We start from the raw sequence: 27,688 nt of genomic DNA, 5'->3' as shown, positions 1-27,688 counted from the left end.
GTCAAGGGAAGAAGTAAAAGTTTTACTGATGGGTCACTAGGGGTGATGGTGAGTGGTACCATTCCCTTTTCAACCCCTTGATTCCTGAACTCATGAGTCCTGTCTATGGGAGACACAGTATGCATCATGGCTACTGTTGTAAAGCATTCAGCCTTTTGAAGAACCTTGCCCCAGCTCTGCAAGGTATTGCCACCTAGCTGGTGCTGTAACTGCATCTTCAAAAGGCCAGTCCACCTTTCTATCCATCTAACTGCTTCTGTGGTGAGAACAGTGCATCCATGAGCATGAGACCATTTCTGGGAAACAGAAGACATTGCTGGGAAACAGAAGGAAATGTAGCAGTAGGAACCATGGGCATTTGGGCAACTTCTTCATGTAACCTCCTTGTGTCCTCTGGACCTGCTTGAGCTCAATCACACATACACTACTTCCATTTAATGAGGGACTGTGGCTGTGCACATCCAATTGTACAACTTGGTGGATCAGATAATACCCAGCTCATAATGGGGAGATCAGGTTGTATGGTAACCTACTGTTCCATGGCCAAGTGTTCAGTTTCCCTTAGGGTCCAGTACCAGGCCAGGAGCTCCTTTTCAAAGGGATAGTAGGTGTGTGCAGATGATGGCAGAGTCTTGCTCCGAAATCCTGAAGGTCTCTGTTGTGACTCACCTGTGAGGGCTGCCAGAGATCCTAAAGAGCATCCCTGTCGCCATTAACGCCTCCAGAACCATTAGATCTGCTGGATCACATGGCTCCAGCGCCAGAGTGTTCTGCACATATGAGAAACCAAATAAATTAATAAATAAGGACGGGAAACTAGGAGGTGGACTTTTGGAGACCAGGAAGAGGACCAGTGCGAGGTGGCAAGAAAGGGAGAGCGGAGGCAATGGATTGAAAACGATCGAAGTATGCTAAATGCATATACCAATTTCCCCAAATAAACCTCATTACTCTGCATTGTAAATATGCCATAATAAAAGAAAAAATAAGCATTTATTATTTTCCAGTTTCTATACACCAGGAAACTGGCAAGGTTTAGTTCTGTGCCTTTGGCTTAGGGCCTGTCACAAAATTACAGTCAGTATCAGCCAGGGCAGCCATTGCCTCAAATAGGGAAGAACCACTTCAGACTTTATTCTTGTGGCTCCTGGCAAGGCTCAAGTTCTTAACTGTTAGCCAGAGAAATGAGTTCTTCATTGTGTTGGTTGGAAACTTCCTTCAGTTTCTTGTCTTGGATTTTTCTCCATAAGGCATCTTCCCCTCACAGTGAGATAGGAAGGCAGGGGGAGGGAAGGAGCAAGATGGAAGCCATAGCCTTTTTGTAGCCTTATCTCAGAGGTGACATCTCATCATCTCTGCCACATTCTGTAAGCAAGTCGCTAAATTCAGCCTATACCCAACAAGAGGAAACTACACAAGGGTAGCTTCTGTCTATATAATCTCTTTCCCTACATTCTTCCTCCTCTTAACGACTCAAAGCCTGCTAGTTTCTGGGGAACCTCTCTCAGATGCATGGCCCAGACCAAAACAAGGGCATCAGTGCCAGGAGGTGGAGCTCTTCAGCAGTGATCTTTAGGAAACAAGTTTAGGACTCAAATAAGCTTGATATTAAAACTTCAAATAGACATGGGACCTCTACTCCAGACTTGGCAGGTAAGAGTCTGCTGTGTTGAGTATCAATCTTTTCTGAGGCATACGTGAGCACACACACATGCGAGCACACACACACACACACACACACAGAAGCTGTAGTAAGTGCTTCCTCCTTCAGTCTGAGGTGAAAATAGATCAGCATGCCGAGCCCAGAGTCATACCACCGGGCTCCAGGACTTTTCTCCGGTAAGCCACAAGAAAGCCAGCCGAAAACGTTCTCTTCCATTCTGCGGATTCCTGTCCTCTTCCTACTTGTGGGTAAGTCCTTATATGGCCTGCATTCCCTGACTGGAAGATTCCCGCTGGTGAAATCAGGAACACCCCCCACCCTGTGGTAACTACTGTTCGTGTCCCACTTTATTCTGAGCTCTGCACGTGTGTGAGAGCAGCTGTGTGTGCGAGTGCAGGCGCATGTTCAGGCCTTATGTTCTAGTCTCGATCTGAAGTAGCACTGCACTCAAATTCTGTTCTTCTTACTCTCAAATTCTCCTGCTGAGAATGCCGAGTTATGCGTCTGTTCCCTGTAGAATGTGAAGAAATCCAGAGAGATCCTAGGAGATTATCCTGGTGAACAGCCACCTAGCAATTTCCTAGGGAAGGGGTGAACATCTAGAGCTTTCTACTCTCTGTCCTAGTTCTTACAACATCCTGTGCTACTAAGACTTCACTGGGGATCTGGAGGTGGTTGGGGGCCCTGGCAGGATAGCTTCTGTCTAAATAATTTTTTCCTCCGCACATTCTTCCTCCTCTTAATGACCCCAACCCTGCCAGTTTCTGGGGAACATCCCTCAGCTGCATTGCCCAGACCAAAACTGTGGAGCAGAGCTGACCAGTAGCCAACTGAGGCCCTGGAGGCACCTGAAAAACTAGCCGCCTGGTTCTGGGGCAGCTACTTTCCCCTCTGTGATCATGCTTTCTGGGGGTCCTCAGAGAGGACGGTTCCAATAGCACTGGGGATCTATCTGAAAGCAGCTGGGCAGGAGAGAGGGCAGAACTCTAGAAAAACTTCCACATGCAGGTATGAGTGGACTGGGAACCTGGACCACAACCTGAGGTCCAGTCTAACCTCTCTTCACTCTGTTTCATCCTGGATCACCAAAAAACACAAAATTAGCCATTTCTAATGCCAAAACCAATACTTGAGTATTCCTTAGATATGTTGCATGCACCAGAAGTAAACTATATTGAATGCCCTCTGGGTCCCAAATGATCAATGCAGTGATTTCAAACAAATGAGGGCAAAGAGGTATCTCTGATAATTGGGGCAACACTCCATTAGTCTCACTTTTGCGTCTCCAACAAGCTAGTTCTGGAGCTTAGAAACCAATACAGTGAAGATATTGCCACACTTTAGTGTCATTAATACTTAAAATTAAATCTTTTCACTATCATTCACGAGTTTCTATTTCATGGATATAGAAAGCAATTAGTGTTCTATATTAAGGCTCTTTTATAGGTATGAAATGTGTCTACTACATATAGATAATTGGTAGAAGCTATGATTGTTGCCATATCTACTGTCCTGTACTTTCTTTGTGAGCTATAAATAAATGGGCAAGTCAAATTTAGCTCTTGCAATCTTTGAAACTTCTTTTATTACTTGTCAAATGGTGCAGTTCAAGATAAGATAGCTGGAACACTGTCAGTGTGCCAGGAACTAAATAAAATTGTTTACTGCAACATTGTTTGATCTGGGAAACCCACATCCTGCTCCCTCCATGACAGTCTGTGAAACTGGTTTATCTATGAGGTAAGCACACATGAATTCAAAACAGGCCGTAAGTACCCAGCCAAGATCCAGCATCTTCCAGGACATGGAGTGATCAGTATTCCTGGCCTCCACTCTCCAGGGCACAACATACATAGACTTTGAACTCTGCAACTGATTCATTCTCTAATTTCAGGCAAGGTGGCTTAAATTCTTTAAAGCTCATCTGTTTATCTGCAAAAAGGACTAATTATAGGATACTTTTGATGACTGAAGAATTTAAGAAAAGGGCCTAATATGCACCTAGCAGTCAGAGGCTGTGTCTTCCAAATAGGAAGAGCTCTGTTTTAGGCAACTTCAAACCAACCTCACACCAACTCAGCTTCTGCCTTCTAGGTGTTCCCACAGTACGCACTGACCTCCATCCAAGGTCTCTAACCCTACATCTTCCCTCACTGAGAATTCACAAAGTTCAAGTTCTACTCTTGGGCTGTGCACAGACCTATGCCGGTCGGGTTGTCTCCTCTCTGTCTACATATCCTGAAACTTCTGAGTTTTCAGAGCTTGCCTTAGCCTCCTTTTACCCCTCTAGGATATATATATATATATATATATATATATATATATATATATATGCTTCTCCTCTTTCTTCAATATTTTCTATGTGTTTCTCCACCCAGAATTCTTGAAGTAGCCTAGATGCTGAACACATCTGGTTTTTTTCTAGAATTTCCAGTGTACTCCTCAGAGCCTCAGAACCTCTGGAATCTGGGGATCCAGGTTAGAGTCACCTAGAAAACATGTACAGAGTCTGTACATGGAAATGAGTTGTGTTGACCAAATGCTGTGGGCTCCAGAAAGCCTTTACAACAATGTTTACCAAGAATATGGATCTTGCCAGAGATAATGATTACATACTTCATCATCTTATTTTTTAAAAGATGGCCTTATTACTTTACTAGTTCTTTACAATCTACAGTGACATATTTTCATTTAAATTTTACTATATCTCTACAGGAAGATGAGGCAAATCTGAGCATTTCAGTCTTATAATGAGAAAACTAAGTTTCAGAAAAATTTAAAAATTGACCCTAAATCACAAGGCTAATTCTCCTGTTGTAATAGAAATCTGGAGGATCTGTTTTCCTGATTGTCATAGCTACTTTTATGAGAGAAAGGGCTTAGTCAATGAATGGAGTCATGACTCCACTAGGTAATGGGCCTAGAAGATGAAAGGCAGGAATCCAATTTCATTTCTCAGCATCTGGCACATTTTTTGAGTGAATGAATGAATGAATGATTGAACGTTGACTCGAGTCCCGCAGCTCCTCCAAATCCATCTTCTTTCTCTACAGAACTCGGCGCCTCGGGAAAGGACGCAGATCCAACAGTGGTGTCAGGAATCCTAGGGAGTTCTGTGACACTCTCCCTAAACGTCTCAAGAGAGACAGATATTGAGCACGTCTCCAGGACTGGCCACCAAAACGCTCTTGTTTTCGCACTCCCCAAAGAATGTCCAGTCTTCATGGACAAAAGCTACAAGGGCCAACTAGACATCGATGGCTGGAGCTTCTCCTTGCACCTCAGAAACCTTACCCAAAAAGATGCAGGACCTTACAAAGCCCAAATAAACCAACATAATTCTAGTGACACCATTGAGAAGGAATTCATCTTGTATGTCTATGGTGAGTTCCAGGAACCTTGTGTGGGTTGTGAGCTTCTATTTTTAAAAAACATGTTTTATTTTTCTCAAAGAATTTGTCTCTACAGTAAAAATGAATACTAGATTAGTTATTATTACACGCTCCATATTCGAGAAGTTGTTCTACTTCCCACAAAACACTAGGCCATAGTTCAGCGAAGTTCTATGCTGCTTTATAATAGATATCCCAAAAACTTGTTCCTCACTTCACCAGAAATACTGTAGATGTTCATATTTCTACCAACATTCTGTTCATAATATATGTACATCTATGAAACAATACCTTTTCCTACAGCTCTCCTATTTCCTTTTGATCCTCACAGAACTGGTAAAAGCCAACATTTCTACCAAGTCAAGAACACAGCCTCTACCCATTACTCAGTTCCAAAGCCAATTTCCATATTTCCAAGCATTTGATATAGCAGCACTCCACTTCTTGGCATCAAAATCTGTATGTGTTTTCTAGGGCTACCATAAAAAATACTACAGAGTAATCAGCTTAAACAACAGAAATACATTTTCTTATTTTTCTGGAGGCTGGTTAAGGCATCTGTAGATTTTTTTAAATCCTTATTGTTTATTGGCACATTTTAGGCGTACAGTACAGTTACATTCATCATTGGGATCTTGTGCCTTTACAAGATTTATCTTGGTTTTCTTTTTCCCCATTCCCCAGCCCTCCCTTCATTCCCTCCACCTTTCCCTGTTTACAAAGACATTTTTTCTGTGTTTCTCCTTTTCTCGTATTTCTCTTTTGTTTCCCACTAAGTTTACTGGTACGTTTAAAGCAAACAATACAGTTACACTTATCATTGGGATCTTGTACCTTTACATGCTGTTTCTTGATTTTTGTTTCTTCCCCATACCCCTGCCCTCCCTTGATCCCCTTCATTCTTCCCTATTACATATTTTTTCACTTCCCTTTTTACTTTTCCCCCACCCCTCCTACATCCTGTACTCTTTTAGACCTTTTCTTCCTAATACACAATATCAATTATACATATTGATCCTTATTTATACTTTTTGTTTTTCACACAAGTAAATTCAGTATTTACACGTGTGACATTAATTTCACTTAAGCGTATGGCCTCAACTTGGCTATAAATATCTCTAGTTTCTCCTTCTTTAGGGCTGAGGAGTACTCCATTTTTTTTTTAAGTCTTTATCCAGTCTCCATTTGATGGGCATTGGGCTGTTTCCAAATTTTAGCCATTACAAACTGTGCCACTATAAACATGGGTATGCATATATCACTATGGTATGATTCTTTTAATTCTTCTGGGAAGATACTCAGCAGGGGAATAGCTGGGTGAAATAGGACTTCAATCCTAGTTGTTTGAGGTGTCTCCATATTGATTTCCAGAGTGGGTGCACTAGTCTGCACTCCCACCAACAATGGAGAAGGGTTCCTATCTCCGCACAACCTCACCAGTATTAATTATTGGTTGACTTCTTGTTAGTAGTCATTCTTTCCAGGGTGAGATGAAATCTCAGTGTTGTTTTCATCTGCATCTCTCAAATGACCAGTGATGTTGAACGTTTTTTCATGTTTATTTGATGCTTTTACATCTTTGTCTGAGAAATGTCTTTTCATTTCAGATGTCCATTTTTTAATTGGGTCTTTATATTTGGGGGGACCTGATTTTTTATATATTCTAGATAGTAGACCTTTGCCTGAGGAACAGCTGGTAAAATTTTTTACCACGTTGTGGGTTGTCTCTTAGCTCTGCTTATGGTTTATATGGCAGTTCAGAAACTTTTTAAAGAGATGAGATCCCAATTGTTGACTCTGTGCTAGTTCCCATGCTACTGAGGATTTGTTCATAAAGTCTTTTCCTATGCTGATATAACTTCAAGAGTTCTACCTAATGTATCTTCCAGAAAGTTTAGTGTGTCTGTTTTAATATTTATATATTTAATCCACTTGGATTTTAGTTTAGTGTATGGTGAAAGATATGGGTCTAGTTTTAATCTTTGACAAGTTAATATCCAGTTTTTCCAACACCATTTATTAAAGAGGCTATCTTTCATCCAGTGAAGATGGTTGGCTCATTTGTAAAGGATGCGATAGCTGAGTATGTCAGGAGTTGTTTCTGCATCTTTTAATCTATTCCACTGATCCATAAGTCTGTTTCTTTTTCAGTACCATGCTGTTTTTATCACAGTGGCTTTGGAGTATCATTTCAAGTTGGGGATTGTGATATCCCCTTCCATGTCTTTGTTGCCTAGAGTGGCTTTTGCTATTCTAGGTCTCTTCTGGTTCCAATTGAATTTTTGTATTGTTTTCTCTAGGTCAGTGAAACATACTGTTTGGATTTTAATAGGGATTGCATTGAATCTGTACAGCAGTTTGGAAAGTATGGCCATTTTCAGTATATTGGTTCTTCCCACCCAGGAACAAGGTATGTCTTTCCATTTTCTTATATCCTTCTCAACCTCTTTTTTCAGAGTGTTATAGTTCTCAATGTAGAGATCTTTTGTTTCCTTTGTTAGATTAATTCCTAGATATTTCATTTTTGGGGTTGCTATTATGAAAGTGACTGTTTCCCTAATTTCACTGTCAGTGAGTCTGTTATTTGTGCACAAGAAGTCTATTCATTTTTGAGTATCCAGCTACTTTACTGAATCTGTCAATTAAGTCTAGAAGTCTTTTGGGGGAGTTTTTTGGGTCTTCAATGTAGAATATCATATCATCAGCAAATAATGACTTAAGTTTAACTTCTTCCTTTCCTATCTTTATTGCTTTTATTTATTTCTCTTGTCTAATTATTGTGGCTTTGGCCGCCCATCCTCTTGTGCCTCAATATCTCCACATCTCTAGGAACATCTAATTGTTCCTAACCTTTCTTGGGCCCAGAATACAATTCTACAGATAATGAACAAATAGTAATAAAGACAAAATAGAACAGAATTATAGATGAACCCAATGTCCCCAAACTGCAGGCAGAGAGGCCAGCTATTTTCTTCACGGCTGACTTTGCATGCGGTGTGTGCCAAGGACCTCCAGGAGGTTTAACCCCGTGGGGACGATACCTCTGGTCTGGTTTTCGCCAGGTGACCGGCATTGTCACGCAGACTCTACTGGCGTGGTCGTGGCAGTTCCCGCTTTTTTTTTTTTGTTTTTTAGCCGTAGAATAGCGATCTCTGTCTGTAGCTGGGATAGGGTTTGAGAAAAGATTTTAAAAAAGCAAGGGAAAAGAATTAGAATTATGTAAATAATGTAAGAAATTATAATTCTAATTATAGTATAGTGGATCCAGGAAAGGGGATTTAATGTCTTTAGTGACGAAGATCGGGATGAAGTTAAACCTTTCACTGAAGTGATGTCCAGATGTGACTGGCTTAATGAGGTAATTTGTGATTGTAGTGAGAAATTGAGGATTAGGATTTCCAGAGCACAAAAGTTTTTATATTTTTATCATCTGTAGGTTTATCAACTCTTAATTTAGAAGTATAATAACTCATAATAGTATGACACAATATAAGAGTCTATATCTAGATTGTAGTTCTCCTTCTTCAGCCGTGCGTAGACTCACCAGCTTCCGGTGTGGTGAGAGCAGGGCTTTGAGTGTGTTGTCTCTTGGCTTCCTAGAGTCGGATTCCCTGGAATTTTGTTTTATTCTAGAGTGGTGTAGCTGAGTTTCAGCTACCTTGATAGTTGTGGAGTAACTATAAGTGACTCATATGGCCCTTTCTATATAGGTCAGAAAGGGGTCCTTTTCTAAATTTTAACATCACAGGGAGATCTTTTTTATTTTTAATTTATCCTTGAATATTTTTTTTTTAATATTTGCACAATTTTAACCCCTGTGATTTTTATATTGGATAAGTCCAAGAGAAAGTCTCTATAACCTCTGTTATAAATGTTGGCCCATTGTCACTGCCTATGGAGAGAGGCAGATCAAACCTTGGAATTAAAAAAATATTATAGCTATTTTGTCAGATTTCCACATTGTCTCAAATAACTTTATTATATATTGTTTAATTTTAATAAGTGCCCTCTGCTGTGAGAAGCCCACTGTTTTATAGATTGTGTCATAGTTATATCGAGTGGCAACCAGGAATCTGTATAAACATTTACCCTCTTTCCTTTTGTCCATCGGAGAGCCTGTATGAGTGTCCATAGCTCTGCTCATTGAGCTGACCATCTAGTGGGGAGGGGTCCTGCTTGGACCACTTCATCTTGAGTCACCTCTGCATAGCCAGCATAGTGTATTTCATTTTCTATGAAGTTGCTCCCATCCTTGAGCAGGAAGGAATCAACCTCAGGCAGGGGGTCTTTTTTGCAGATCTAGATGACTGGATAACAATTTGTCAGTGATCGTGAGGCAGTTGTGGTCAGGGGGCCAGGTTTGGCTTAGCTGAGACCATGATAATTCACAAAGTTTTTAAGTATCTTTGGTTGCAGTTTTATCTTACAGTCCCCCACAAAATCTGTATCAAAATTTTTAATTATGTATTTGAGAACAGTTGGTTTAGTATTAGCATTTTTCATAACTATTAGATATTTCCTTGTCTTGTGATGCAATGCAAGACAAAGGGTGGGGGGTGCCGGGGTTCTGTTTCAGAAAATGGTCTTGTTTATTTGCCTGGAGGGCTCTTTAAGCATAAGCCCTCCTCCCTTTCTTTTGATGTATAAAGGAGGTTATCTAGTTTTTTTCATTTATTATTTTAACTAATTTTTTTTTATATATATAGTTATTTAAGAAGTTAATATATTTTCTCCCTGGGTCCCCTTTTAAAGATAAACTAGGGAGTAACCCAGGGGATCTCATCATTTAGATAGATGATTTTATTTATTTATTTTTTTTTGTTTTATTATTGATGAGCAGACCTCTGCGTCCTAGAAAGGGAACCCAGGAAATCCTGGGGGCGCGCCTTTTTCCTTTTAAGGAGGTAGACAGTTATTTGTTCCGGTGGGATTTGGATTGATACAGGGAGCGAAGCTTTTCATGAGAGAATTTAATTTTGTAATCATCTTTGTGTTTAGGAAAAAAAAAAAAACAAAAACAATTTTAAATAAAATTAGTTAGAAAGCAATCCAGTGGGGTGGTGTTCTTGGAGCTGGATGCTCCCATCTTGTTTCTAGGAATAAATTTAGTTTAACACTCAACAGACGAGACACTGACAAGACAGACAGGCGCCACACAAAAAGAAAAGTTTTGATTTTATTATCCGGAGTCCTCATCAGGGCCGGGGTCAGGGGAGGTTTCCGGTTCGTCAGTCACCTCGATCCTGATATATAGACAGTTGTAACTGGTTAAAATTGAGCACATAATATAATAGTATATTTAGAATTTAACCCTTTGATGATAACCAATGTAAATATTCTATAATAACATATTTGGCCATATTTATTGGGGGTATATCTTTTCAGAAGGCATTAGTGAATAAAGACCAGAATAAATTTTTTTTTAGTAGCTGTCTTTTTTGTTATTAACAGTTTATCTAGATCTGAGTTTATATCTAATTATCTTGACAAAATTTTAACTTATAAAATCAGGTTATAGGAATTAACAAATTATTAGTATCTTTGTTATCATTTCAATCTAGTATAATTGGACAAATACTTTTTAAACAATTGTATAGACATAAACTTGTAAGACAATTTGTGAAACTATAATATGTTCAAATGTATTTGACCAATTGAATTATAAGGCAGGTGGCAGCACTATTGAGCTAAATAAATCTCCAGCCCTAGAACCTCTTTTAGTTAATATCAATCAAAACTTTGGTAGATCAATTAATAGATCTCGTAGAATTAGAATCAAAAGGAATGAAAGCTCTGTTATTATAAAAGTAAACTTTTTGTAATAAACTTGAAACCAACAAGCAAATATATATAATTTTGTTAAAATACTTTTACATATCTTTTTTATATATTTAAGCTTTTTGGTTTTGTATATCTTTTTTTATATCTTTTTAATAAGATAAACATATAAAATCTTTTTATATCAAAAGTATATTTCTTTTATCCATAGTTTTTTTATTATCTTCTTTTGTCTCATTTATTATTAACCTTTTATTTGTGGATGTAAAAAGTAATCATTTATTATGACAGGAAAAGTATGAAAAAGCACATAAGATGGAAAAGCAGGAAGAATTAGCTCTTAGGAGGAGCCTTTACAATCTTTATCTTTAAGGGATTAACAGAGTCTGTAATGACGTTTACGAAATAATATCGGAAGATTGTCTTTGGTCCTTTTTACAGCTTGCGTTAATCTGTTTGATAAAACGCTCCGGGATCTATCACGGTTGATCAGTATTTTGTGGAAAAACACAAGCAAATATCCCTTTCCCAACTGGGGGTGCATAACCAATTTAAACTTAAGAGGGTGATGTTTTCTAATTGGCCCTTGGGGTCCCTCTACTTGAATGAGGGGGAATAGTCTAAAGATTTCCTCCCCTTGTGTTGTGACGTGTTTAAGAGTCTCTTGTAAAGGAGATATTATGTCTTGAGACCCTTCTCCTGCAAGTATCTCATAGCTTGCTAAAGCTATTCCCGCCTGTCGATTGTGGTGTGTAGTCACTTTGTATTGTTCGGTATAATTAGTTAACCATAGGAGGTAATCTCCTCCTGATAAGACAGCTTTCTTGACTGTCTTCCAGCTCCCTATTGTTAACTGAGTTATTAATTTTAGAATAGGTTTGCTTATATGCATCTGAGTTGTCGGTTGAGTGTATTCCTCTTCTCCTAGCAGCATGGATATTGTAGGCTTAGTTCTCTTTTTTGTGAAACTATTGTAAACTGTTTCTTTAGCTGTCTCTTCATATTTTGTTCTCCAGAGAACAAAATTTCCTGGGGATAAAGTTGTCTTAGCAGTTTGAAACTAATCATATACTGTTAGCCATTGAGTATCTATCATTTCTAAGATTTGAATAGTATAAGGAGCGGATGGTCTTAGACTTTTTATTGTCAATTGTAATTTTTTTAATGTTTTTAAAGGTAAAGCTTCGTAAATTGGTTCCTCATCATCATATAGAACAATAGGGAAAGTAAATGACATATCCCCTTTTGCCTTAGCCTGTGCTATGGCACCTTGAAATCTTATTGGAGGTAAATATCTTCTTGGCTTTGGAATTGGCTTTCCATGTTTTTTTATAGGAGCAGGAATCATTATCTGAGAAGGGGGATTATTATATTTTTCAGGGTGATATTTTTCTGATTTATATTTTTCTGTATCTTCTAGATCCCAATCATCAGGATCATCCCCTGTAGCTCTATACTTTGGTGGGCCACATTTATTTATGGGGGCTTCGTCCTCCTCTTGTTCTGAGGGGTTTTTTTTTATTAAAAATTTTAAATCAGATTTTTTTAATAAGATATCTCTTATTTGTATCCATAACGGGAATGTTTGAGGTGGAGGCTTCTCCTTTTTATGAGAAGACAGATATTTTTGCATATTTCTTCTTAATCTCTTTCAATCTTCTAAAGTAAAGCCCCCGTCCTCTGGGAACCAAGGGGCAACCTTTATTATAAAATCATAAAATCTTTTAGCAATAGCCTTGGAGACTTTTAGTCCCCTTTTTCGCAACATATGTCTCAATGCAGAGACAAAAGTACGTCTTCCCTTTGATTTTGAAAGATCCATATTTTTTGATTATTTATTTATAACCAGTTTTTTTATTGGCGGGACTGCAGATCCCTTAGTGAGAGCCGACCTTAAACTCCTAAAAAAAAAATATATAAGAAAAGAGAAGAGAAAGCTTATCTTTCAGGTCCCTGTTCGGGCGCCACTTGCTACCGACCATAGGGCAGCATACACGAGATTTCACGAGGAGATATAGGTTCTCTGAAAGGTGGGAGCAGGTTCGGCGATGACAGTCAGACAAAAGCACTCAACACCGAGGTGAAGTTTACCAATGTTGCTGCAATTTTATTTCTAACTCCAGGTGTTTATATATTAGTTTCAAGGGCACATCACAAGAGTGATTTCAGTCACAGATAGGCATAAAATAGACAATAATACTGTAAAAATTAAAACCACAAGGTCAAGGTAAAACCACACCTATTTATCATCACAAAAGTTAAGATCATTGAGTCAAGGTAAGACCACACCTATACGCAATCAGAAGGAAAAGTTTGTAAGACAAAGGACTGGCTTTAGCATGTTACCTTCAGGTTCACCTTCAGGACTTCACAGTCCGGGGCTCAGGGTCAGTACTTTGGCCGCCCATCCTCTTGTGCCTCAATATCTCCACATCTCTAGGAACATCTAATTGTTCTTAACCTTTCTGCCCAGAATACAATTCTACAGATAATGAACAAATAATAATAAAGACAAAATAAAACAGAATTATAGATAAACCCAATGTCCCCAAACTACAGGCAGAGAGGCCAGCTATTTTCTTCACAGCTGACTTTGCATGCGGTGTGTGCCAAGAACCTCCAGGAGGTTTAACCCCGTGGGGACGATACCTCTGGTCTGGTTTTTGCCAGGTGACCGACATTGTCACACAGACTCTACTGGCGTGGTCGTGGCAGAGCCTTTTCTTTCCTTTTTTTTTTTTTTGATAAGTTTAACTAAGGGTTTATCGATTTTATTTATTCTTTCAAAAAACCAACTCTTCAACTGAGTGTGGTGGCACACGCCTGAAATCCCACCACTCGGGAGGCTGAGGCAGGAGGATCACTGTGAGTTCAAGACCAGCCTGGGCTACATAGTGAGTTCTGGGTCAGTTTCAACTACATAGTGAGACCCTGTCTCAAAAAAACCAAAAAAGCAAAAGAACACTCTTTGATTCATCTATTTTTTTTGTATTGTTCTCTTAGTCACTATTGCATTGATTTCTGCTCAATCTTTATAATTTCCTCCCTTGCATGAGCTTTGGGTTCCTCTTGCTCTTCTTTTTCTAGGAGCTTAAGATTCACCATTAAGTTGTTTATTTGAGCTCATTCTGTTTTCCTAGCATGGTCACTCACTGCTCTGAATTTCCCTCATAGAACTGCTTTCATTGTGTCCCAGAGATTCCTGTATGTTGTATCGGCATTATCTTTTATTTGTAAAAACTAATTTCTTCTTTAATTTTTTTAATTTCTGCTGTGACTTATTGTCTGTTTAAGAGAGTGTTGTTCAATTTCCTTGTGTTTGTGAAGTTCTTGCAGTTTCTTATGCTATTGATCTGTTTAATTGCACTGTGGTCTGATAATATACAGGGGATAACTTAAATACCTTTGCATTTGTTTAAACATGTTCTGTGAGCTAGCATGTGGTCTATTTTGCAGAATGACCCATGTGCAGGCAAAAAGAATGTATATTCTTGTTTTGTGGGGTGGAACACTCTGTAGAGGTCTATTAAGTCCATTTGTTCAAAAGCTTGGCTCAGTTCTAGTATTTTGTTGTTGATTTTTAATCTAGATGATCCATCTATTTGTGACAATGGGGTATTGAGGTCCCCCACTACAATTGTATTAGTGCTTACTTGGTATTTCATGTGCCTTAATATTTGTTTTATATAGTTGGGGACTTTAGTGTTTGGTGCATACGTATTTATAATTGTCATCTCTTTCTGTTGAATTGTACCCTTCACAAGGATATAGTGACCTTCTTTGTCTCTCTTAATTAGCTTTGGTTTGAAATTTACATTGCCTGCTTTTTTCTGAGTTCCTCTTGCATGGAAAACTGTATTCCCTCCTTTTACTTTCAGTCTATGAGCTTCTTTTTTTCAAGTAGGTGTGTTTCTTGTATATTGCATATTGTTGGATTTTGCTTCTGCTAGCCTGTTTCTTTTGATTGGTGAATTGAGGCCGTTAACATTGATGGCTATAACTGATATGTATTGACTTATCATTGTCATGTTATTTTCCTGTTATTGGTTCATTTTTATTTTTCTCTGTCTCCCTTTAAATTCTTGCCTGCTGGATTTGCACTGTTGGGCCTTGTGGAGCTATGACCTTCAGTAGATTTGATTTCTTCTCAAGTTTCTCCTTGTTTCAAAGATAATTGTCTTCTCTTGATGTCCTGCATGGCTGTCCTTCTTCCTGTGTTACCTGTACTCACACCTCCCCTTCTTATAAGGATACCGCTCATGTTGTATTGCAGCTTACTAAATGACACCACTGTAACTTAATTGCACTTATCTCCAGATACAGACCTATCTCCAAATATAGTTATATGTGGAGATAATTGGAGGCTAGAACATAAGAGCTTTGGAAGGACATGATGCGTTGCATAACACCGTCTGTTATGGTTCAGATCTACAACGTCCCCTAAAATTTTGATGTGTGAAAGGTGATTGGATCATGGGGAATGATGGATTCATCCACTGATGAGCTGAGTAGCTGAATGTGCTCTTAGGAGGTGGAGCCTGGTTGGGGGTGGGTCATCGGGACGCGGCCTGGTATATTCTTATCCGCAGGTACTCCCCTCTCTTTTTGCTTCCTGCCTGTCATTGGCTGAACACCTTTTCCAATTGCATAACCCTCTGCCATCCTGTTTATGCCTTACAGCCTGCCAACCATGGACATGTATTTCCTGCTTTAAAAAGGAAATAGAATTTAATTACACACACACACGCTCGCACAGGCGCTCACTGAGCAGGAGAGAGGGAACAAATGGGAAGGAGAAAACCATGAAGAAGTTCTGGAAGCACAGCAAGTCCTAAATTCAGACCCACAGGCAAGGGCACCTCGAAGTCTAGAAGCTGAGCGCCACAGTTCCTAGTGTTTGGGGCTCATTCGTCCATTTATCTGCCAAGGTCTCATGTATATTTTTCAGGGGCCAGGTTGGAGGTTAGATGTTCAGACACAGCTGTCACCTCTGGCCTTAAGGAACTCGCATCCTGTAGGGGGTGGGGAGGAGAAGTAATCCGACTGCTATTCATGTTGAACCATGGTGACAGCACCCATGGGCAGTGTCATATGGAAGTGCAAAGGAGAGGCTCTCAGTCTGGCCTGCAGAGACCACTTCCTAGGAACAGGTAATGTTGGTCTCCCTACACCTTAGCTCCTTTAGCATCACCACCTTTTTTGTCAGCCTCTTCCTGCTGGTGAAAGTGCCTTCCCAATGTGGTTGTCCCCACAGAGTGGCTACAGCAGCCTCAAATCACCATGGTATCTCTGAACATATCTGAGTATGCTTCCTAAAATGTCACCTTGATGTGCTCTGTGAAGGGTGCAGAGAAAGATGTAACCTACAGCTGGACTCCAAGGGTTCCCTATGCCTCTGAATCCTGTGGGGGCTCCATTCTCACCATCTCCCAAAAGTCCTGTGACTCATACCTGCCGTACACCTGCACCGCCCAGAATCCCATCAGCCACAACCTGTCCATACCTGGAAGTTCTGTATAGGTAAGGGATTCCAGCTAGGCCTTTCAGGGGGCTATGGTACAATCTGAGTAACTGGGAGATCTAAATCTCAGGATTCTGGTAGAACACTGATGAGAAAAAGAAGGAATGGGGCAAACCCAAAGACTCTTTGTTTTCTATATTTGGGGCCCTGAAAGAGACTGGCAGGCCTTGGGAACTCCCAGAACACTGTGGAACTCTAAGAGTAGAGCATTGGAAAGGAAGAGAGTGCAGATAAAGAGGTGTTTAGGTGATGTCCCCTGTGTCTCCTCAGAAGGGCAGAGAAGAGTGTGCAGTGGTCAGATTATGGTGGCACAGGTGGGTACGGGAAATTTTCAGAGAAGGCCAGAGGGTAGGGAGGAAGGAGAGTGGGCTCCTGTCCCCTTCAGACTGACTTAGGACCAGGGGAGGCAGGAACAGTGATTAAAGCTGTACTATCTTGTTTCTGACTATAAATCCAGGAGACTCCAGAGGAAAAGCAATGGAGGACACAGTGGTGGGGACCCTAGGAGAGCCGATCACCTTGCTTCTCTGATCAATCAGGACACAAAGAAAGTTGTCCGGGTGTTTAACACATCTGTTATCAGCAAAGAAAAAGAAGCAGCCACAGCGGATCTGCCCGCTAAGCCCCAGGGTCATAATGAGAGCAGAGTGTCGATCTCCAGCCAGGACTACTCCCTGAAGATCAGCCGGCTGAAGATGGAAGATGCTGGCCCCTACCGTGCTTATGTGTGCTCAGAGGCCTCTGAAGTCCCCAGCATGAAACATGTCACACTGCTCATCTACCGTAAGTCTCTAGGCAGAGTGCCTTAGCTTCCTTCCCTGGAAGGTTTCTCCTCTGCTTCCTTCTCCACCACACCTCTTCTCTGCTCTGCTCTGCTCTTCTCTTCTCTTCTCCTCTGCTCTTCTCTTTTTTCTCTTCTCCCTTTCCCTCCCCCTCCCTCTCCTTCTCCCCACCTCTCCCCATACTGGAGATTAAACCCTGGGCCTTTTCACTAAGTTACATTCCTAGCCCCACACACACAATTTTTTTTTATCTTGAGATTAAGTTTTGCTAAATTGCCTGGACAAGGCTTAAATTTACAATCTTCCTGCCTCAAACTCCCAGAGTGATTACAGGCCTGCACCACTATACCTGACTTTTCAGGCCTCTTTTCACACCAAAATGCCTCAGACCACTAGGACAGCTATTCATTTTCTACCAGTGAATTCATAGAAGAATCATAACCACCTTCCCAGGCTTTCCGTTAGGCCTCGATCATCCAACTTTTGGCACTTGCTCTCACCTGCACCCATTCTCAGATGGGACCAAGAACTCTCCAACCTGAACTTTTAGGAATCACTATCATTTTGAATAGGGGTAGAGCTGGCTGGCATGGAATACGATAAGACTGAGGGGAAGTGTTTGGTGTGCAAATATACTGTGTCCTCTGAAAGAATGGACCACACAGCAACCCCGAGTATAGGAGGTAGAAGTGCATGCTTCCTCCTTAGCCCTGGGTCTTGAGGGAATTTGGCTTGACACTTTGCATGTTTTAAGTCCACCAGCAAAGACAGAACAAGCACTCCTTCCCCTGTGCCATTCAGATATGGTGCACATGGCCCTTCCCTGAGTTTGTTGATGCCTAGGTACCCATGAAGACTCCCTATCCATCTGTGGTGCAGTTAAAAAGCACAAGTTGGTCTACATTCACTGCACATAGGAACTCAAGCCATAAGAACCATCAAGATTAAGTAAAAGTAATAACAGACTAAGACCAGAACCAGTCTTACTATTTCTTTTTCAATAACTTTTTATTCAAATAACAGTATGCGGTCTTTAAATAATTAAATTTCTTTTTAAAATAGCATTTTAAAGAAACATTTATCATTGAGCACTTGCTCTGTCTGTTCTGGGCTCACTGCGCACACCCTCTGTTGTGGGAGGAAACCAGTCAGACAGTGGGAACCCCAAACATGAGCCTGGGCAGGCCCTTCAGTGCATGCGGAAGCACTGAGCTTATTCATGCTGTTGGTGCTCACTTTTCACAGCTGTAAGTACTGCGGATGGCAATAGGTGGCTCATTTCTTTATTCTTGCATTAACTGTCATGTTGCGGACCTGATCACTGAGTACACAGAGATGAAGCAAGGTGCGTGAGGTTTCACAGGTGGAGAAGAAAAGGCCAGGTGTTCTCCACAGTGCTCCTCGTCACTTACCCTCAACTTCACGAACGAATAAAGTAGGTGGCCTGATTCCACATTGACTCTGCTTTTCTCTTCCTACAGGGAAGCTGAAGAAGCCGAAAATCACCTGGAGCCCCCTGTCCCCCAAGGACGGCATCTGCAGGGCCAACCTGACCTGCTCAGTGGAGGATGGTGGAGATACTGTGACGTACACATGGACCTTCCAGAAGGGAGTTGCTGTGTCTCCAGAGGGATCATACCACATCGTTTCCTGGAGAAGTCATGCAAATCTTTACCTGCACAGCCAGAAACTCTGTCAGCAACAGCTCTTCCCAGTTTCCCATCAGGAACACCTGTCCAGGTTGCTTTCTGCGTCTGTCTCCTCAGGCCCCAGGGCATCTAAGAGTTTGCGTCCTGAGTGGTTCCTTATGAAAGTCAGGGAGGGAGTGTGAGTCCTTTAGAGCAACACATTTTAATAGAAATATAATGAGAACCACATGTATAATTTCAGTGTTCTAATAACCACATTAGAAAGAACAAAAATAAGTATATTATTTTAATAATATTTATTTAACCTAGGATATCCAAAATATCATTGCATTTGTATTTGATACCAAAAAGTCATTCTTGAGACAGTTTACTGTAATTTATTTTATATTGTTTTTAAAAGGGCTTTATTTTGCACTTTGTCTCAATTAAGATACTAAATTTTCATCTGAAGTATTCGATCTGTGTGAAATTTTATGAAATTTACAGGTGGAAAAAATATATTGTTCTAAACATACATACCAGCATTTCAAGAAAGAATTAAATAGCCATTTTAACATTCGCATAGAAATGAATTAAAATTAAATAAAAAGAGGAATTTAGTTTCTCCGTCACACTAGCCACATTTCTGGGAGGTCTGTGGAGAGGAGCGGAGTGGAGGCTGATGTGGGAAGGGACACAGATCATGAAGCTGCATGGTCTAACTGAGTGGGGACTGGAGAAGGGGCTCTGGTTGCTCTTACAAAATGCCCAGCACTAGTCTGGGTCTCTATGCTGTTTTGCACAATCAGTCTTTCCAACAATCCTACAAGACAGATAGTCTTATCATTTCTCATTCGTAGATAAAGAAACTGAGATCCAGGAATGGACTCACAATTCCCAATACCCAAGGTCACACAATAAAAACAGGTGTGGAAGCCTGAGCTTTATCTTCTGGTCTTCTTTAGAGGAAAGCAGAAGATAGATCAGGTCTAATCAGGACCTGACAAAGTCGGATAAGGCTGCATGTGGCAATGGATCCAGAGCCCAGCCTGGCAAGACTCTGGACTCTTTCTATCTTGAACTTGAGATTAGAGTTCCTCTTATGGGTTGCCCCCCACCATTACTGGGGAATGAACCCAGGACCTTCACACCGAGCAACTTCCCTACCGCCCCTTTTTTAAAATTTGAGATAAGGTCTTGCTAAATCCATAAATGCCAAGCAGGGCTCAAATTTATGATCCTCCTGCCTCACGCTCCCAAAGTACTCAGATCCCTTTTCATCTCCTTTACAGAGAGGGGCAACATAGTGTTGTGGTTGAGTGTACTTTGGGATCAACAGTTGGTATTCAAATCCCAGGTCAGATTCTTAAAACTCTGTGACACTAGACAAGCCATAAATCTTGGACTGACTGTGTCTGTCTTACATACTGCTGTAACCTCTCACCAACAACAAAGCTTGATTTGAAAAATGGTTATAGAATGAATGAATGACAAGAAGTATTTCAGGCAATATATGGGATTTTAAGTCAGGTAAGAGGCCATTATGTTCTGTCCCTCGTTTGCACCAATATCTAGTGTCATTATTTATATTTATGGTACTAATTTCCTCTTCAAAGGCCCTGAAGTAAATGTGAATATTTGGATATGGCCTTTCCTGGTTTCCTTCCTGTTCCTTGGGATCATCACTGACTGGTACTTTTGGAAGCACAAAAGACAGGGTGAGTTTCTTAGACCAATGACATTGTCCAACACCAAGCCCTTTCCCTGGGAATCTTGGAGGCTCCTTTATCCTCACAGAATTCCTTGCCACCCTTCCTCTCCAAGACCCGGTTATTCTAAGTGACACGGGGATGGGTGTTTATGGAGACCTTTCATTACATATTACAACCAATTCAAATTAGCTTACCTGTTAAAAAGAGAGTGGGAGCAAGATCTATTTTATAGCTGTTACAATCAATCATGGGGAAGGCAATGACAGAGCTGGCCTTTGTTGACAAATGTCACCAGAGCCTCAGAAATCACCAAAACTGTCCATCTCTCACCATTGTCATTCTTTTGGAGCCAGCTTAACGCTATTACAACACCTGAAGGACCAAGCTGTAACTGAGGGAGAGAATGTACCACAACACAGGAACTAATTCAGGGTCACACATACTAATTGCTCTGATTCAGAAAACAGCAAAAAGATGTTTCCTGACAACTCCAATTTGGAAAATGTCAGAAATATCTCTAATTGGCCTGGGTTAAGGTCCTGTGACTATAGCCAAGAAGAGAGCCATCATGATTAGTAGCTCCCTCTGGAATCTTAGTGTTGGAGTGGAAATTGGATATTTCTAAAAAGAAAGAGAAGGCTAGAGCCTATAGGCCCCTGGAGAGTTGCTTGGAGCAGAAAAACTACTCTGACTTAGTGGCTATAACAGAAGAGTTAAAGCTCTCCCTTCCAAAGAGATGGTAGGAAGGTCCATAGCCTTCCTCTCAGCTGAAAATAACTTTAGTTTCTGGTTACACCTTCCCGTGATCAGGTGTGCCCATCAGGGCCCACTCTCTTCCCTAAGTCTTTCCCAGTCTGAGTCTCCAGAAGCCTCCCTTTCACTCCTTTCTTTCTCACAGAATCAGACATGTGTCTCCTTCCAACCTCCTTGATCACCTTCTCTAACTTGGTTTCTCAGGTTCAGCTGTAGTCTGCTGTTCCAGCCAAGATGAGGCCCCAGATGACACCCAGGGTAATTTCACCATTGTCACAGGAAGTAGTTCAGATAGAACCTCCTACTCAAAATATAATCTCCAAATCTGGCTACTCAAAGTACGGTCTTCTATCCAGCAACATAGTGTTACCTAGGAGTGTCACCTAGGAGCTTGTTACCTAGGAGTGTCACCTAGGAGCTTGTTAGGAATGCAGAATCTTGGGCACTACTCCAGAGTACTAAGCTAAAATCTACATTTTAACAAGATCCACAGGTGATCTGTGTGCCCCTAAAACTTTGGGAAGCAATGAGTTAGAGGAAGATGGTTTAGGAACAATAGTTTCAACCATGATAGACCCCTTAGAGATGGTATGCAGAGTTGGGAGGGGCAGTGTGCCCTTGGGTCCTCAAGTTTCTTGGGGCATCGACTGTCATCTCTTGAATGTGTCCTACCATGAAGATGGATTTATTTTCTTTACCCCAAGAATAAAGAAACCAAGGTCAGATGGAATAATAAATCTGTGGCTGAAGCAAAATTAAAACTTAGTTAAAATTAAACCCCTTGAAACTGTGCAAACACCTATTACCAGCAGCATCACTGAGACAGTGGTTTTACAGTTTTTGGAAAAGCTAAGAAACACTTTCTTAAAATAATACCTCAACAGCATAAAGCATGCAAAAGTGGAACTTTTCTGGGGTGCAGGGCTGAGATTGCTGCTTTTACTTCCCCACACCCATCCCATAGTATCCTTAGTTACCCACCTTGAACTCTGAAGCTCTGGAATGCTGAGGAGTGCCTAGGGTCACTCACACCACGCTCTGCATTCCAAACCCTTTGTCCTCACTCCTAGAGAGGATTCCCCAATGAGAAAGAATTAGAGGAGGGGCTGGGTGGGAGTTGGGGGAGGAAGTCAAGGGATCTCACAGTGCTGCCTTTTTCAGCGGGAATGTGTAGCGGAAGAGGAAAGGCTGAGAAATGAGAAGGGGCTGTTGCGTGGAGTCCCCAAGGGCTCCTTCATCACACCTTGCAGGACAAAACGCTCAGCACCCTGGGCCAGGGTGCTCCTGCCTTGGACTCTGAGCAGAGGAAGAGCAGTAAAGATGGACTGGGGATACCAGCATCACCCCAACCCTCCTCTTCCGTGGCATCTCTTTTCACCCCCCAAGCCTTGTTGCTGTAATCTCTCCACAGCTAACTACCCTAGGTCCACTGCCACTGCCTTAGTTCAAGCTCTCACCATGCCTTTTTTAATTGAATGGATTTTTTTAATTGAAAAGTCCTATATTTATATGGTACATATAGTTTAAAGTAAATACCCTTCTAGATAGCAACCTCCAGGTTCCAGGTCTCTCCTCCCAGAGTCACCGCTAAGCATTATGTGCATCTAAATCCTTTCAGAGGCTCTAAATGCACTTACAGGAATTATACATATCTTTGTGATGTGATGTGTTCATGTGCTGTTCCTTTAATCTTATATATTATAGCAATCTATAACACTTTTTTGAACTCTGGTTTCTAAATTTAATATTTTATCTTAGCAATGCTGACATGGATAAAAGCTGGAGGATTAAAGATGGTTCCCCTTTATCTTGTCCTACAAGTTTCTTTGTTATTTGGTTGTTTTGGTTTGGGTTAGATTGTTTAGCAGTACTGGGGATTCAACCCAGGGCCTTCTCACTGAGATGCATTCCCAGCTCATTTTTGTTTGTCTGTTTGTTATTTAATTTAAAAAAAAAAATAGGGTCCTGCAGAGTCACTAAGTTGCCTGGGCTGGGCTCGAACTTCCAATCCTCCTGCCTTAGCCTTTTGAGCAGCTAGGATTTCAGGGTTGCACCCCACACCTGGCTACAAGTTTATTTTTTAACCAGTGTATATATTAACAGACATTCTTCTTCCTCATTACTTCTTCCTTAAAACACTTGAGTGGGTTCCGAACTGGCTGTTACCTCCCAAGTTTTTCCTTTCTACCTTTTTTGCTCACTACTTTGCTAAGCTGAACTCTTAAACCATCGGTGACTCTTCATGGCCTTTGTTGTCCAAAGGTGACACAGTCTAGTGGTCCAGTGTGTGCGTTCTGAGGTCAGATACTCCTGAGTTTAAACCCTGATGCTCTTCTGAACAAAATTTGCCCACTTCTCTGCCTCATCTGGGGTAGAAGTAAGAAAAGTCTGGGAACTTGCAGCTAAGTGAGAGAGGCAGGACTGGCACTTTCGTTAACCCTGCACAATGTGTTCCAGAACCCGCACCACCTCACGCAATATACACTATGCTCTCCCAAGGAAATGAAAAGCTGGGCGCTCCCCTTCACACTGTCAGACATGAGTCTGCATCCACCTCAGACACCAGTTCTGACAGCAGCATCACAACTGAGGAGGATGAGGACAGGACCAAGGTACACCTGGCTGTCGGTGGAAGAGACAAGATTACTCGGAAGCATCCTGGATATGACTTAGCCTCGGAGGGGCAAAGGAGCTATGAAGCCTCCACTCCAGATTACACAGCAGTTAAGTCTGTTGATAAACAGGATGTGGAACATGTGCAAGTATTCACTGTTATGCAGGTGAGCACTTCTGGTCAATACACCTTCCTCTGCCTACTCCTACTTCTAGGAGCATCTGATATCCTAGATTATACATTCCTCCAAATTAGAGGTCCGAAGTTGGAACAGTACTAGGGACATACAGACAGGGACTTGTGGCTCTATCCATGGTTACCAGAGCTTTGGGGCCATTGGAATATAGGAATTCATTCCTTACCTCCCACTGTTGGGCCATTAATACAAAGAGGATTTCTGCTGGGTGTGGTGGCGCACGCCTGTAATCCCAGCACTTGGGAGGCTGAGGCAGGAGGATTGCTGTGAGTTCAAGACCAGCCTAGGCTACATAGTGAGTTCCAGGTCAGTCTCAACTACATAGGGAGACCCTGTCTCAAAAAAACCAAAAATAAACAAACAAAGAGGAATTTCAGATCCAGAGGCGTATCCCCATTGGACCAAAGCAGCTCCCCCTTTCTATATAAGACTGGAACCTGGTAAGATGTTTCCTCTCTTTAAGGTTGAGTGTGAAACTGTGAAAACTCATTTGGTGATTAAAGCTGGTCTGAAATGGTCTGTTTTAGAGAAAGACCTCAGTCCCTCAGGAGGAGAGCTCAGCCACAATCTACTGCTCTGTTCAGAAACCTCAGAAGGTGAGTAATTTTATTCTGTCTCCATAAAGGGAAGAACTATTGTTTAGACTGTTTTAATTGAAATTCCTAGATTCCTATGGCTGAAGAACTTAAATTCTACCTACTGTGCACCCTTCTGATACATTGCATGGTCAACAGATGTGCTCAAGCATTCTTGATTTACATCTGTGTTTTCAAAGCATTGTTTTGCATCTATGCTTATAACTGATTTAATAATATTTCTTGCTAATTATTCCAGAATGAAAGACTATAAACTTAAACACTGTGTCTTATACATGTTTATACATGTATATATATGATAATCTTTACCCTAATCCAAAAAAGGGTGACTTCTCAAAATAATTTGGAAATCGGCCAATAATTTAATGTCAAGAAAATGCATTAACTAAAATATATTGGTTTTAAAATACATTGGTGCAGGGCCAGGGATTTAACTCAGTGGTTCTGGTGCCTGCCTTGCAAGCACAATGACCCGAGTTCGATCCCCAGTACCAAAAAAAAAAAACAAAACAAAACATTGGTGTTGAAAAGATTCCTTAGGAATAAAATTTACCACTAAAAGTAATAATGATAATCATAATAACTTTTATACAAAACATTCACGTGCTCCTCTGATCCTTGTGGCACCTCTAGAAATATGTCTTTTGTATTTGACAGCTCAAGAAGTTAGGAGTCAGAAAAGTTCATTTTGCCTACTGTTACAAAGATAGCCATTGGAAGTTTTGTTACTGAGAACTATAAGGAATTTAAAGAAAATCTTGAACAATCCTAAACAATTAAAATTGATCTGAATCTGGCTGTCCACTCCATTTTTTATTTCCTGAATATACTTTTTCCATTCACACTTTTGCTTTCAAATTTCTTCCCAAATTCCCTCCCTGTAACACATTCAAGAATAATTTTTTTTAAAACTCAGAATTTTTCACTTACGCTACTTATCTTTGACTAGCCAGCCAATCCACAGATATGAGCACCTCTTGTTTGCCCAGAGCTGAGCTGAGTGCTATGGTAATTCAGATATGTTTAAAATACCATCCCTGTCCTTGAGGACTTGTTATCTATCTTTTAGTGGGGAAGGAGTGGAGTTGATTCAATTAACTGAAGGGGGAGAGAAAACACTATGGGTCTACTTGATAAGTGGTGTGTGAAGTTCCTAGGGATTTCCAGGCATTGAAGATAGGAGAGGCTTCACGAAAAAAAGAAATATGAGCTAGACCTGACAAAATGGATAGAATGTGTTCTATAGGCACTGTTTAGATAAGGAATTTAATTCAACCATCATCTGCCTTCAAGATTGTTGTATTAATGTTTAGCCAGACAGGGACTTCACATTTAGCCTTGAGGCCAGATCTTTACTGTTCATTGCATTCTTAGGGCTCCTTTTCACTCCAGTTTGGTCCTCTGTGTTTGTGTCAAACTTAAAGTTATGGTCCTCAGTCTCTGCTCCAAGTTTCAGAATGGCCATGACTCACATGTCTGGTGAATCCTGCATGCTCGAGGTTTAAGATCTTAACCCCACCCTCGCCTACAGTGAAGGCAGAAATCAATGCATTTCCTTAGCCAAGCTCTTGACGATTCATTCCTTGTCATCAAAATTTTCCAGACAGGAATTCTAGTTCTGGGTCACCTAGGGCTGCTGCTGCCCACTTAATTAGGCGATGCTAAAGCCTACTTTGGATATTATTTTCTAACACACATCTCTGCATACTGTCTTGAAGAAGGTTTATTCTTCATCATGTCAGGTCTCATTTGTTCTTTAGTCCCTTCCCTGATCATTCCTCCAACAAGGAACCCTCAGAACCCTTAGAGCATGAAGGTCTAATGATCTGGTCCACTGCTTTGGAACCTACACTCTACCATTTGAATTATCTTTATAGAGAAGTTTCCATGCTTCGCCAGCTAGGGCAGAGACTGGGGTCATTCAACAGTAACTTCTCGAGGGCAAGGCATTTTACTGTTGTTTTTCAATCCCCTGGATTTTCTGCACTAAACTGTCTAGTATTGCTCTTACATGAAACCCAGTGCACAGTCTTAAGAGCACAGACCATAAAGGCTGCTCCACTTGCCACTACTTCTGCAGAATGTACGAGCCTCAGCCTGGCCTTTCCTGCTTCTCCCTCACCAGCAAAGAGTTGAAGAAATATGTGGCTTTCAAGGCTTTATTAACCAGATTTATGTGTATTCTTTTGGTTCACAGGAGGTGCCACCACCACAGCATGCTCTGGAGTCCTCTGAAACCTTGACCTACCAAAATTTCACCTGAAAAAAAAAAAAAAAAACTTCTACGTCTCTGATTGGAAAAGTAGCTGGACCTTGTAAATCCTGGTGCTCCTACAGACAAGTAAAGCAGCATTTCCCACAGTGACTCAAACATGCCTGGATTTCACCGCTACGCTCCCCTCAGCCTCCTAAGCCCATTAATATTTTAGGTACAGGCTCCTTAGAGTCCTGGTTGGAAGTTATTGAAGGGGATCTGACTATCCTTCACCCATCTCATGAACAGCTATGAAAGCAAATCCAACAGATATTCTCACACATGGACACAAAGAGCTACATAAAATTATGTTCTGTACAGTATTATTTAAAATTAAAAGTGGAAAATAACTTCAATGTCCCTTAGTGAGAGTCTAGCTATAAATACTGAATAATGTACCCACACAGGATCAAACTTTATGCCTTAAATACTTCTCTTGTTGCTGGGACAAAATACCTGACACCCAAAGTTAAAGGGGGAAAGGTTTATTTAGCTCGCAGTTTATAGAGGTTCAGTCCATAATCAGCTGGCTCCAAGGCAGGATGGCATGGAAAAGGAGAAACAGTTCTAATGGACAGAAGGCAGCAAAGCAACAAGAGATGACCACAGCTCTTTCTATCCTTTATGTCTTATCCAGGCTACTTAGGGAACTAATTCCAGTACCCTTGAGCCTAGCATTACATCATAAATAATCCCAACATCACACACTCTAGATCCAGCCACTTCTGAAAAAGCCCCAACTATGACTGCATGAGGCTTTGGGGGAACATCCAAGCACAGGCTGTAACACCCTACTAGT

The 27,688-nt window shown here is 41.0% G+C and overlaps 1 protein-coding gene across 1 annotated transcript; it reads left to right on the top strand.

Annotated features, from left to right (window-relative positions):
• The first annotated feature begins 1,793 nt into the window (after positions 1-1,793).
• Ly9 (lymphocyte antigen 9) lies at positions 1,794-27,006 on the top strand. Its single transcript, XM_019206396.1, is given in 12 exon segments — positions 1,794-1,911; positions 4,717-5,046; positions 16,088-16,349; positions 16,801-16,880; positions 16,883-17,137; positions 18,618-18,808; positions 18,810-18,876; positions 20,381-20,593; positions 21,434-21,567; positions 23,632-24,009; positions 24,567-24,635; positions 26,833-27,006. Coding segments are annotated over 12 exon segments (2,163 nt in total). The 3' UTR covers positions 26,899-27,006.
• The last annotated feature ends 682 nt before the right edge of the window (positions 27,007-27,688 follow it).

The sequence above is a fragment of the Fukomys damarensis genome, unplaced genomic scaffold (assembly GCF_012274545.1).
Source record: "Fukomys damarensis isolate Sample0158 unplaced genomic scaffold, DMR_v1.0_HiC HiC_scaffold_19, whole genome shotgun sequence".
Taxonomy (NCBI): Eukaryota; Metazoa; Chordata; class Mammalia; order Rodentia; family Bathyergidae; genus Fukomys; species Fukomys damarensis.
This window is presented reverse-complemented; position numbering and strand designations above follow the sequence as displayed.